At 28.2% G+C, this 15891-nt stretch overlaps 1 protein-coding gene across 1 annotated transcript; it reads left to right on the top strand.

Annotated features, from left to right (window-relative positions):
* Positions 1-12322: 12322 nt before the first annotated feature.
* On the top strand, positions 12323-15891 carry LOC113389509 (cell wall protein DAN4-like). The gene is made up of 16 exons (XM_026626537.1): positions 12323-12399; positions 12601-12656; positions 13394-13474; positions 13639-13731; positions 13781-13858; positions 13903-13992; positions 14042-14119; positions 14167-14241; positions 14289-14483; positions 14531-14608; positions 14891-14983; positions 15038-15130; positions 15299-15379; positions 15440-15517; positions 15662-15738; positions 15805-15891. Exons 1-16 carry the CDS (start codon positions 12323-12325, stop codon positions 15889-15891), a joined length of 1410 nt encoding a protein of 469 aa, XP_026482322.1.

Raw genomic sequence — 15891 nt, 5'->3', positions numbered from 1 at the left:
TGAAATATTTATACAGGACACTTTGAAATATTTATACAGGACATTTGTACACTTTGAAATATTTATACAAGCATTTGTACACTTTGAAATATTTATACAGGACATTTGTACACTTTGAAATATTTATACAGGACATTTGTACACTTTGAAATATTTATACAGGACATTTGTACACTTTGAAATATTTATACAGGACATTTGTACACTTTGAAATATTTATACAGGACATTTGTACACTTTGAAATATTTATACAGGACATTTGTTCACTTTGAAATATTTATACAGGACATTTGTTCACTTTGAAATATTTATACAGGACATTTGTACACTTTGAAATATTTATACAGGACAGTTTGAAATATTTATACAGGACAGTTTGAAATATTTAAACAGGACATTTGTACACTCTGAAATATTTATACAGGACATTTTTACACTTTGAAATATTTATACAGGACAGTTTGAAATATTTATACAGGACAGTTTGAAATATTTATACAGGACATTTGTACACTTTGAAATATTTATACAGGACATTTGTACACTTTGAAATATTTATACAGGACATTTCTACACTTTGAAATATTTCTACAGGACATTTGTACACTTTGAAATATTTATACAGGACAGTTTGAAATATTTATACAGGACATTTGTACACTTTGAAATATTTATACAGGACAGTTTGAAATATTCATACAGGACAGTTTAAAATATTTATACAGAACATTCGTACACTTTGAAATATTTATACAGGACATTTGTACACTTTGAAATATTTATACAGGACATTTGTACACTTTGAAATATTTATACAGGACATTTGTACACTTTGAAATATTTATACAGGACATTTGTTCACTTTGAAATATTTATTCAGGACATTTGTACACTTTGAAATATTTATACAGGACAGTTTGAAATATTTATACAGGACAGTTTGAAATATTTATACAGGACAGTTTGAAATATTTATACAGGACAGTTTGAAATATTTATACAGGACATTTGTACACTCTGAAATATTTATACAGGACATTTTTACACTTTGAAATATTTATACAGGACAATTTGAAATATTTATACAGGGCAGTTTGAAATATTTATACAGGACATTTGTACACTTTGAAATATTTATACAGGACATTTGTACACTTTGAAATATTTATACAGGACACTTGTACACTTTGAAATATTTATACAGGACAGTTTGAAATATTTATACAGGACAGTTTGAAATATTTATACAGGACATTTGTACACTTTGAAATATTTATACAGGACATTTGTACACTTTGAAATATTTATACAGGACAGTTTGAAATATTTATACAGGACAGTTTGAAATATTTATACAGGACAGTTTGAAATATTTATACAGGACAGTTTGAAATATTTATACAGGACAGTTTGAAATATTTATACAGGACAGTTTGAAATATTTATACAGGACAGTTTGAAATATTTATACAGGACAGTTTGAAATATTTATACAGGACAGTTTGAAATATTTATACAGGACAGTTTGAAATATTTATACAGGACATTTGTACACTCTGAAATATTTATACAGGACAGTTTGAAATATTTATACAGGACATTTGTACACTTTGAAATATTTATACAGTGACATTTGTACACTTTGAAATATTTATACAGGACAGTTTGAAATATTTATACAGGTCATTTGTACACTTTGAAATATTTATACAGGACACTTTGAAATATTTATACAGGACATTTGTACACTTTGAAATATTTATACAAGCATTTGTACACTTTGAAATATTTATACAGGACATTTGTACACTTTGAAATATTTATACAGGACATTTGTACACTTTGAAATATTTATACAGGACATTTGTACACTTTGAAATATTTATACAGGACATTTGTACACTTTGAAATATTTATACAGGACATTTGTACACTTTGAAATATTTATACAGGACATTTGTTCACTTTGAAATATTTATACAGGACATTTGTTCACTTTGAAATATTTATACAGGACATTTGTACACTTTGAAATATTTATACAGGACAGTTTGAAATATTTATACAGGACAGTTTGAAATATTTAAACAGGACATTTGTACACTCTGAAATATTTATACAGGACATTTTTACACTTTGAAATATTTATACAGGACAGTTTGAAATATTTATACAGGACAGTTTGAAATATTTATATAGGACATTTGTACACTTTGAAATATTTATACAGGACATTTGTACACTTTGAAATATTTATACAGGACATTTCTACACTTTGAAATATTTCTACAGGACATTTGTACACTTTGAAATATTTATACAGGACAGTTTGAAATATTTATACAGGACATTTGTACACTTTGAAATATTCATACAGGACAGTTTGAAATATTCATACAGGACAGTTTAAAATATTTATACAGAACATTCGTACACTTTGAAATATTTATACAGGACATTTGTACACTTTGAAATATTTATACAGGACATTTGTACACTTTGAAATATTTCTACAGGACATTTGTACACTTTGAAATATTTCTACAGGACATTTGTACACTTTAAAATATTTATACAGGACAGTTTGAAATATTTATACAGAACATTTGTACACTTTGAAATATTTATACAGGACAGTTTGAAATATTTATACAGGACATTTGTACACTTTGAAATATTTATACAGGACACTTGCACACTTTGAAATATTTATACAGGACAGTTTGAAATGTTTATACAGGACATTTGTACACTTTGAAATATTTATACAGAACAGTTTGAAATATTTATACAGAACATTCGTACACTTTGAAATATTTATACAGGACAGTTTGAAATATTTATACAGAACATTCGTACACTTTGAAATATTTATACAGGACATTTGCACACTCTGAAATATTTATACAGGACATTTGTACACTTTGAAATATTTATACAGGACATTTGTACACTTTGAAATATTTATACAGGACAGTTTGAAATATTTATACAGAACATTCGTACACTTTGAAATATTTCTACAGGACAGTTTGAAATATTTATACAGGACATTTGTACACTTTAAAATATTTATACAGGACATTTGTACACTTTGAAATATTTATACAGGACATTTGTACACTTTGAAATATTTATACAAGCATTTGCACACTTTGAAATATTTATACAGGACATTTGTACACTTTGAAATATTTATACAGGACATTTGTACACTTTGAAATATTTATACAGGACATTTGTACACTTTGAAATATTTATACAGGACATTTGTACACTTTGAAATATTTATACAGGACATTTGTTCACTTTGAAATATTTATACAGGACATTTGTACACTTTGAAATATTTATACAGGACAGTTTGAAATATTTATACAGGACAGTTTGAAATATTTATACAGGACAGTTTGAAATATTTATACAGGACAGTTTGAAATATTTAAGCAGGACATTTGTACACTCTGAAATATTTATACAGGACATTTTTACACTTTGAAATATTTATACAGGACAATTTGAAATATTTATACAGGGCAGTTTGAAATATTTATACAGGACATTTGTACACTTTGAAATATTTATACAGGACATTTGTACACTTTGAAATATTTATACAGGACACTTCGTACACTTTGAAATATTTATACAGGACAGTTTGAAATATTTATACAGGACATTTGTACACTTTGAAATATTTATACAGGACATTTGTACACTTTGAAATATTTATACAGGACAGTTTGAAATATTTATACAGGACAGTTTGAAATATTTATACAGGACAGTTTGAAATATTTATACAGGACAGTTTGAAATATTTATACAGGACAGTTTGAAATATTTATACAGGACAGTTTGAAATATTTATACAGGACAGTTTGAAATATTTATACAGGACAGTTTGAAATATTTATACAGGACAGTTTGAAATATTTATACAGGACAGTTTGAAATATTTATACAGGACAGTTTGAAATATTTATACAGGACAGTTTGAAATATTTATACAGGACAGTTTGAAATATTTATACAGGACAGTTTGAAATATTTATACAGGACAGTTTGAAATATTTATACAGGACAGTTTGAAATATTTATACAGGACAGTTTGAAATATTTATACAGGACAGTTTGAAATATTTATACAGGACATTTGTACACTCTGAAATATTTATACAGGACAGTTTGAAATATTTATACAGGACATTTGTACACTTTGAAATATTTATACAGGACAGTTTGAAATATTTATACAGGACAGTTTGAAATATTTATACAGGTCATTTGTACACTTTGAAATATTTATACAGGACACTTTGAAATATTTATACAGGACATTTGTACACTTTGAAATATTTATACAGGACATTTGTACACTTTGAAATATTTATACAGGACACTTGCACACATTGAAATATTTATACAGGACATTTGTACACTTTGAAATATTTATACAGGACACTTTGAAATATTTATACAGGACATTTGTACACTTTGAAATATCTATACAGGACATTTGTACACTTTGAAATATTTATACAGGACAGTTTGAAATATTTATACAGGACATTTGTACACTTTGAAATATTTATACAGGACATTTGTACACTTTGAAATATTTATACAGGACATTTAAATGTACACTTTGAAATATTTATACAGGACATTTGTACACTTTGAAATATTTATACAGGACAGTTTGAAATATTTATACAGGACATTTGTACACTTTGAAATATTTATACAGGACATTTGTACACTTTGAAATATTTATACAGGACAGTTTGAAATGTTTATACAGGACATTTGTACACTTTGAAATATTTATACAGGACATTTGTACACTTTGAAATATTTATACAGGACAGTTTGAAATATTTATACAGGACATTCGTACACTTTGAAATATTTATACAGGACATTCGTACACTTTGAAATATTTATACAGGACATTTGTACACTCTGAAATATTTATTCAGGACAGTTTGAAATATTTATACAGGACATTTGTACACTTTGAAATATTTATACAGGACATTTGTACACTTTGAAATATTTATACAGGACAGTTTGAAATATTTATACAGGACATTTGTACACTTTAAAATATTTATACAGGACAGTTTGAAATATTTATACAGAACATTCGTACAATTTGAAATATTTATACAGGACATTTGTACACTCTGAAATATTGATACAGGACAGTTTGAAATATTTATACAGGACATTTGTACACTTTGAAATATTTATACAGGACATTTGTACACTTTGAAATATTTATACAGGACATTTGTACACTCTGAAATATTTATACAGGACAGTTTGAAATATTTATACAGGACATTTGTACACTTTGAAATATTTTTGCAGGACATTTGTACACTTTGAAATATTTGTACAGGACATTCGTACACTTTGAAATATTTATACAGGACAGTTTGAAATATTTATACAGGACATTTGTACACTTTGAAATATTTATACAGGACAGTTTGAAATATTTATACAGGACATTTGTACACTTTGAAATATTTATACAGGACAGTTTGAAATATTTATACAGAACATTCGTACACTTTGAAATATTTATACAGGACATTTGTACACTCTGAAATATTTATACAGGACGGTTTGAAATATTTATACAGGACAGTTTGAAATATTTATACAGGACATTTATACACTTTGAAATATTTATACAGGACAGTTTGAAATATTTATACAGGACAGTTTGAAATATTTATACAGGACAGTTTGAAATATTTATACAGGACATTTGTACACTTTGAAATATTTATACAGGACATTTGTACGCTTTGAAATATTTATACAGGACAGTTTGAAATATTTATACAGGACATTTGTACACTTTGAAATATTTATACAGGACATTTGTACACTTTGAAATATTTATACAGGACATTTGTACACTTTGAAATATTTATACAGGACATTTGTACACTTTGAAATATTTATACAGGACATTTGTACACTTTGAAATATTTATACAGGACACTTGCACACTTTGAAATATTTATACAGGACAGTTTGAAATATTTATACAGGACATTTGTACACTTTGAAATATTTATACAGGACAGTTTGAAATATTTATACAGGACATTTGTACACTTTGAAATATTTATACAGGACACTTGCACACTTTGAAATATTTATACAGGACAGTTTGAAATATTTATACAGGACATTTGTACACTTTGAAATATTTATACAGGACGGTTTGAAATATTTATACAGGACAGTTTGAAATATTTATACAGGACATTTGTACACTTTGAAATATTTATACAGGACGGTTTGAAATATTTATACAGGACGGTTTGAAATATTTATACAGGACAGTTTGAAATATTTATACAGGACAGTTTGAAATATTTATACAGGACATTTGTACACTTTGAAATATTTCTACAGGACATTTGTACACTTTGAAATATTTCTACAGGACATTTGTACACTTTGAAATATTTATACAGGACACTTGCACACTTTGAAATATTTATACAGGACATTTGTACACTTTGAAATATTTATACAGGACACTTGCACACTTTGAAATATTTATACAGGACAATTTGAAATATTTATACAGGACATTTGTACACTTTGAAATATTTATACAGGACATTTGTACACTTTGAAATATTTATACAGGACATTTGTACACTTTGAAATATTTATACAGGACATTTGTACACTTTGAAATATTTATACAGGACACTTGCACACTTTGAAATATTTATACAGGACAGTTTGAAATATTTATACAGGACATTTGTACACTTTGAAATATTTATACAGGACGGTTTGAAATATTTATACAGGACAGTTTGAAATATTTATACAGGACATTTGTACACTTTGAAATATTTATACAGGACGGTTTGAAATATTTATACAGGACAGTTTGAAATATCTATACAGGACATTTGTACACTTTGAAATATTTATACAGGACAGTTTGAAATATTTATACAGGACATTTGTACACTTTGAAATATTTCTACAGGACATTTGTACACTTTGAAATATTTCTACAGGACATTTGTACACTTTGAAATATTTATACAGGACACTTGCACACTTTGAAATATTTATACAGGACAGTTTGAAATATTTATACAGGACATTTGTACACTTTGAAATATTTATACAGGACGGTTTGAAATATTTATACAGGACAGTTTGAAATATTTATACAGGACATTTGTACACTTTGAAATATTTATACAGGACATTTGTACACTTTGAAATATTTATACAGGACAGTTTGAAATATTTATACAGGACAGTTTGAAATATTTATACAGGACATTTGTACACTTTGAAATATTTATACAGGACATTTGTACACTTTGAAATATTTATACAGGACAGTTTGAAATATTTATACAGGACAGTTTGAAATATTTATACAGGACAGTTTGAAATATTTATACAGAACAGTTTGAAATATTTATACAGAACAGTTTGAAATATTTATACAGGACAGTTTGAAATATTTATACAGGACATTCGTACACTTTGAAATATTTATACAGGACATTCGTACACTTTGAAATATTTATACAGGACATTCGTACACTTTGAAATATTTATACAGGACATTCGTACACTTTGAAATATTTATACAGGACATTCGTACACTTTGAAATATTTATACAGGACATTCGTACACTTTGAAATATTTATACAGGACATTCGTACACTTTGAAATATTTTTACAGAACATTCGTACACTTTGAAATATTTATACAGGACATTCGTACACTTTGAAATATTTATACAGGACATTCGTACACTTTGAAATATTTATACAGGACATTCGTACACTTTGAAATATTTATACAGGACATTCGTACACTTTGAAATATTTATACAGGACATTCGTACACTTTGAAATATTTATACAGGACATTCGTACACTTTGAAATATTTATACAGGACATTCGTACACTTTGAAATATTTATACAGGACATTCGTACACTTTGAAATATTTATACAGGACATTCGTACACTTTGAAATATTTATACAGGACATTCGTACACTTTGAAATATTTATACAGGACATTCGTACACTTTGAAATATTTATACAGGACATTTGTACACTTTGAAATATTTATACAGGACATTTGTACACTTTGAAATATTTATACAGGACATTTGTACACTTTGAAATATTTATACAGGACATTTGTACACTTTGAAATATTTATACAGGACATTTGTACACTTTGAAATATTTATACAGGACAGTTTGAAATATTTATACAGAACATTCGTACACTTTAAAATATTTATACAGGACAGTTTGAAATATTTATACAGAACATTCGTACACTTTGAAATATTTATACAGGACATTTGTACACTTTGAAATATTTATACAGGACAGTTTGAAATATTTATACAGGACATTTGTACACTTTGAAATATTTATACAGGACATTTGTACACTCTGAAATATTTATACAGGACATTTGTACACTCTGAAATATTTATACAGGACAGTTTGAAATATTTATACAGAACATTCGTACACTTTGAAATATTTATACAGGACATTTGTACACTCTGAAATATTTATACAGGACAGTTTGAAATATTTATACAGGACATTTGTACACTTTGAAATATTTATACAGGACATTTGTACACTTTGAAATATTTATACAGGACAGTTTGAAATATTTTTACAGGACATTTGTACACTTTGAGATATTTATACAGGACAGTTTGAAATATTTATACAGGACATTTGTACACTTTGAAATATTTATACAGGACAGTTTGAAATATTTATACAGGACAGTTTGAAATATTTATACAGGACATTCGTACACTTTGAAATATTTATACAGGACATTCGTACACTTTGAAATATTTATACAGGACATTCGTACACTTTGAAATATTTATACAGGACATTCGTACACTTTGAAATATTTATACAGGACATTCGTACACTTTGAAATATTTATACAGGACATTCGTACACTTTGAAATATTTATACAGGACATTCGTACACTTTGAAATATTTATACAGGACATTCGTACACTTTGAAATATTTATACAGGACATTCGTACACTTTGAAATATTTATACAGGACATTCGTACACTTTGAAATATTTATACAGGACATTCGTACACTTTGAAATATTTATACAGGACATTCGTACACTTTGAAATATTTATACAGGACATTCGTACACTTTGAAATATTTATACAGGACATTCGTACACTTTGAAATATTTATACAGGACATTCGTACACTTTGAAATATTTACAGGACATTCGTACACTTTGAAATATTTATACAGGACATTCGTACACTTTGAAATATTTATACAGGACATTCGTACACTTTGAAATATTTATACAGGACATTCGTACACTTTGAAATATTTATACAGGACATTCGTACACTTTGAAATATTTATACAGGACATTCGTACACTTTGAAATATTTATACAGGACATTTGTACACTTTGAAATATTTATACAGGACATTTGTACACTTTGAAATATTTATACAGGACATTTGTACACTTTGAAATATTTATACAGGACATTTGTACACTTTGAAATATTTATACAAGACATTTGTACACTTTGAAATATTTATACAGGACAGTTTGAAATATTTATACAGAACATTCGTACACTTTAAAATATTTATACAGGACAGTTTGAAATATTTATACAGAACATTCGTACACTTTGAAATATTTATACAGGACATTTGTACACTTTGAAATATTTATACAGGACAGTTTGAAATATTTATACAGGACATTTGTACACTTTGAAATATTTATACAGGACATTTGTACACTCTGAAATATTTATACAGGACATTTGTACACTCTGAAATATTTATACAGGACAGTTTGAAATATTTATACAGAACATTCGTACACTTTGAAATATTTATACAGGACATTTGTACACTCTGAAATATTTATACAGGACAGTTTGAAATATTTATACAGGACATTTGTACACTTTGAAATATTTATACAGGACATTTGTACACTTTGAAATATTTATACAGGACAGTTTGAAATATTTTTACAGGACATTTGTACACTTTGAGATATTTATACAGGACAGTTTGAAATATTTATACAGGACATTTGTACACTTTGAAATATTTATACAGGACAGTTCGAAATATTTATACAGGACAGTTTGAAATATTTATACAGGACAGTTTGAAATATTTATACAGGACAGTTTGAAATATTTATACAGGACATTCGTACACTTTGAAATATTTATACAGGACATTCGTACACTTTGAAATATTTATACAGGACATTCGTACACTTTGAAATATTTATACAGGACATTCGTACACTTTGAAATATTTATACAGGACATTCGTACACTTTGAAATATTTATACAGGACATTCGTACACTTTGAAATATTTATACAGGACATTCGTACACTTTGAAATATTTATACAGGACATTCGTACACTTTGAAATATTTATACAGGACATTCGTACACTTTGAAATATTTATACAGGACATTCGTACACTTTGAAATATTTATACAGGACATTCGTACACTTTGAAATATTTATACAGGACATTCGTACACTTTGAAATATTTATACAGGATATTCGTACACTTTGAAATATTTATACAGGACATTCGTACACTTTGAAATATTTATACAGGACATTCGTACACTTTGAAATATTTATACAGGACATTCGTACACTTTGAAATATTTATACAGGACATTCGTACACTTTGAAATATTTATACAGGACATTCGTACACTTTGAAATATTTATACAGGACATTCGTACACTTTGAAATATTTATACAGGACATTCGTACACTTTGAAATATTTATACAGGACATTTGTACACTTTGAAATATTTATACAGGACATTTGTACACTTTGAAATATTTATACAGGACATTTGTACACTTTGAAATATTTATACAAGACATTTGTACACTTTGAAATATTTATACAGGACAGTTTGAAATATTTATACAGAACATTCGTACACTTTAAAATATTTATACAGGACAGTTTGAAATATTTATACAGAACATTCGTACACTTTGAAATATTTATACAGGACATTTGTACACTTTGAAATATTTATACAGGACAGTTTGAAATATTTATACAGGACATTTGTACACTTTGAAATATTTATACAGGACATTTGTACACTCTGAAATATTTATACAGGACATTTGTACACTCTGAAATATTTATACAGGACAGTTTGAAATATTTATACAGAACATTCGTACACTTTGAAATATTTATACAGGACATTTGTACACTCTGAAATATTTATACAGGACAGTTTGAAATATTTATACAGGACATTTGTACACTTTGAAATATTTATACAGGACATTTGTACACTTTGAAATATTTATACAGGACAGTTTGAAATATTTTTACAGGACATTTGTACACTTTGAGATATTTATACAGGACAGTTTGAAATATTTATACAGGACATTTGTACACTTTGAAATATTTATACAGGACAGTTTGAAATATTTATACAGGACAGTTTGAAATATTTATACAGGACAGTTTGAAATATTTATACAGGACAGTTTGAAATATTTATACAGGACAGTTTGAAATATTTATACAGGACAGTTTGAAATATTTATACAGGACATTTGCACACTTTGAAATATTTATACAGGACATTTGCACACTTTGAAATATTTATACAGGACATTTGCACACTTTGAAATATTTATACAGGACATTTGCACACTTTGAAATATTTATACAGGACATTTGCACACTTTGAAATATTTATACAGGACATTTGCACACTTTGAAATATTTATACAGGACATTTGCACACTTTGAAATATTTATACAGGACATTTGCACACTTTGAAATATTTATACAGGACATTTGCACACTTTGAAATATTTATACAGGACATTTGCACACTTTGACATATTTATACAGGACATTTGCACACTTTGACATATTTATACAGGACATTTGCACACTTTGACATATTTATACAGGACATTTGCACACTTTGACATATTTATACAGGACACTTGCACACTTTGACATATTTATACAGGACACTTGCACACTTTGACATATTTATACAGGACACTTGCACACTTTGACATATTTATACAGGACACTTGCACACTTTGAAATATTTTTACACTTTCTAGTTCATAGAATTCAGAATTGCTAATTTAATTACATATTTTTTTACAGCAATTGTCACGTATTGTTATTCCCATAATTTGTAAATATGGGTGAAATGGTCCCATTCGTGGTATTAACTAGGAATTCTTCTGTAAATGGAGCCTTCACGGAAGTTAGTGGCAGGCAATCAAATGATAAATGAAAGGTATGATAAAATGCATTTTCTATAAATTTTTATTAAATTTGTGGTCGATTTTTATTGTGGCCCTAAATAATCGATTTTTGTTAACAATGTTTTATCAACTGAATTTTGTAAGAACAATTATTATCGATTTGCAATTAAGCAGAATTTTGTTTAAATCTTTTTTAAATTTAAATTTGCAGCTGTCGCACTCCCATCTTCACGGATATTTTGAAACTATCGAAAGTATTCTTGCTTGGTGAGAGTGTACATCATTTGTACAATTATTTTATGCCCGCGTTTAAATTGCACGTTCGTGCTTAATTTATACTATTTTTTTATGCATAAAACATCGGGTTTGTTACACCTTACATTGACATAATAATTTTATATTATTTTTGCATTTGGCGCGAAAATAGTGAGAGCAGTGCTATAGATGTTTTATTAATTTCATTTATATAAAAAAATTAAAGGTCTAGATACTTAATTTTTTTATTCTAGTTAAATAACAAATTAATACATTACATTTTATGATTCAAATGATTACTTGCATGGTAGCTTTAGCATGGGTTAATATATTATTTATACAGCATCCGTAGTTCTAGTTTTAATAACACTAACAAATACTAACAAAATATTAATCTGTTCTATTATTAATCAACAATGTGATCGTTTGAATCATTTAAAATAATGCAATGTGTATTTTACATCCATCCATCTTTCACTGTTTTCAACTCATAAATTCGCGTTATGTACATCCAAGTGCGAATGCTAAACATTAATTCATGTTATTCATGAGTATTCAGACGAAGTCACATCTTCAACATACAATATACGAAGTCCAGAAAGCTGTAGGAAGTGGAATTATCAAGTAATGTATGAAAACTTGATATATATTTTCATTATTTTATCAATTAATGATACATCATTTAAGTATATATCCATCCATATTACATTATAGATGTAAATATGACTAATGTTTCTTTATTTTTTCAGATCTTTCTAATTCAGCCATCACTGATCCAAAGAAGGTCACTCTTACTCCATATGCAGGAATCTCCTCAATTTATGAAGTATGTATACATCCATATAACTACTAATATTTTTTCTTATTTTTTCAGATCCTTCTAATTCAACCACCACTGATCCAAAGAAGCTCACGCTGACTCCATATCCAGGGGTCTCCTCAATTTATGAAGTATGTATACATTCATATAACTACTGTTTTTTTATTTTTTCAGATCCTTCTAATTCAACCACCACTGATCCAAAGAAGCTCACGCTGACCTCATATCCAGGGATCTCCTCAATTTATGAAGTACGTATACATCCATGTAACATTATAGATGTAAATATTACTAACGTTTTTTTTTATTTTTTCAGATCCTTCTATTTCAAGCACCACTGATCCAAAGAAGCTCACGCTGACTCCATGTCCAGGGGTCTCAATTTATGAAGTATGTATTATAGATGTAAATATTACTAACGTTTTTTTATTTTTTCAGATCCTTCTAATTCAACCACCACTGATCCAAAGAAGCTCACACTGACTTCATGTCCAGGGGTCTCAATTTATGAAGTATGTATACATTCATGTAACATTATAGATGTAAATATTACTAATGTTTTTTTTTATCTTTTCAGATCCTTCTAATTCAGCCATCACTGATCCAAAGAAGGTCACGCTTACTCCATATCCAGGGATCTCCTCAATTTATACAAGTATGTATACATCCATATAACTACTAATGCCTTTTTTATCTTTTCAGATCCTTCTAATTCAGCCATCACTGATCCAAAGGTCACGCTTACTCCATATCCAGGGATCTCCTCAATTTATACAAGTATGTATACATCCATATAACTACTAATGTCTTTTTTATCTTTTCAGATCCTTCTAATTCAGCCATCACTGATCCAAAGGTCACGCTTACTCCATATCCAGGGATCTCCTCAATTTATACAAGTATGTATACATCCGTCGTCGTCGTCGTCTTTTTTATCTTTTCAGATCCTTCTAATTCAGCCATCACTGATTCAAAGGTCACGCTTACTCCATATCCAGGGATCTCCTCAATTTATACAAGTATGTATACATCCATATAACTACTAATGTTTTTTTTATCTTTTCAGATCTTTCTAATTCAGCCATCACTGATCCAAATGAGGTCAAGCTTACTCCATATCCAGGGATCTCAATTTATGAAGTATGTATACATCCATATAACTACTAATGTTTTATTTTTTTAGATCCTTCTAATTCAACCACCACTGATCCAAAGAAGCTCACGCTGACTCCATGTCCAGGGGTCTTCTCAATTTATGAAGTATGTATACATCCATATAACTACTAATGTTTTTTTATCTTTTCAGATCCTTCTAATTTAGCCATCACTGATCCAAAGAAGGTCACGCTTACTCCATATCCAGGGATCTCCTCAATTTATGAAGTATGTATACATCTATATAACTACTAATGTTTTATTTTTTCAGATCCTTCTAATTCAGCCATCACTGATCCAAAGAAGCTCATGCTGACTCCATATCCAGGGATCTCCTCAATTTATGAAGTACGTATACATCCATGTAACATTATAGATTTAAATATTACTAATGTTTTTTTTTTTTTTTTTTTTTCAGATCCTTCTAATTCAGCCATCTCTGATCCAAAGAAGATCACGCTTACTCCATATCCAGGGATCTCCTCAATTTATGAAGTACGTAGACATCCATGTAACATTATAGATGTAAATATTACTAACGTTATTTTTATTTTTTCAGATCCTTCTAATTCAACCACCACTAATCCAAAGAAGCTCACGCTGACTCCATATCCAGGGGTCTTCTCAATTTATGAAGTATGTATACATCCATATAACTAATGTTTTTTCATCTTTTCAGATCCTTCTAATTCAGCCATCTCTGATCCAAAGAAGATCACGCTTACTCCATATCCAGGGATCTCCTCAATTTATGAAGTACGTAGACATCCATGTAACATTATAGATGTAAATATTACTAACGTTATTTTTATTTTTTCAGAACCTTCTAATTCAATCACCACTAATCCAAAGAAGCTCACGCTGACTCCATATCCAGGGATCTCCTCAATTTATACAAGTATGTATACATCCATATAACTACTAATGTTTTATTTTTTCAGATTCTTCTAATTCAGCCATCACTGATCCAAAGAAGCTCACACTGACTCCATATCCAGGGATCTCCTCAATTATAACTACTAATGTTTTTTTATTTTTTCAGATCCTTCTAATTCAGCCATCACTGAACCAAAGAAGTTCACACTGACTCCATATCCAAGAATCTCCTCAATTCATGAAGTATGTATACATTCATGTAACATAATAGATGTAAATATTACTAATGTTTTTTTTTTATTTTTTCAGATCCTTCTAATTCAGCCTGCACCACTGAATCACCTGCCCTCTTCGACTCAACCATCCTTATCGACTCTAATACCTAACACACTGTAA

Source organism: Ctenocephalides felis, unplaced genomic scaffold (genome assembly GCF_003426905.1).
Source record: "Ctenocephalides felis isolate EL2017-DRISC unplaced genomic scaffold, ASM342690v1 CF-g0.4_SCAFFOLD_03573, whole genome shotgun sequence".
NCBI lineage: Eukaryota > Metazoa > Arthropoda > Insecta > Siphonaptera > Pulicidae > Ctenocephalides > Ctenocephalides felis.
Note: the sequence above shows the minus strand (reverse complement) of the source record. Positions and strands in the feature narration are given on the sequence as shown.

Excerpts from the sequence above, each read along its gene's own strand:
- LOC113389509 (XM_026626537.1), top strand. The coding sequence starts at position 12,323 with ATGGGTGAAATGGTCCCATTCGTGGTATTAACTAGGAATTCTTCTGTA. Across the intron at positions 13,859-13,902 it reads GGTCTCAATTTATGAAGTAT|ATCCTTCTAATTCAACCACC; the intron begins GTATTATAGATG and ends TTATTTTTTCAG. Across the intron at positions 14,609-14,890 it reads GATCTCAATTTATGAAGTAT|ATCCTTCTAATTCAGCCATC; the intron begins GTATACATCCAT and ends TTATTTTTTCAG.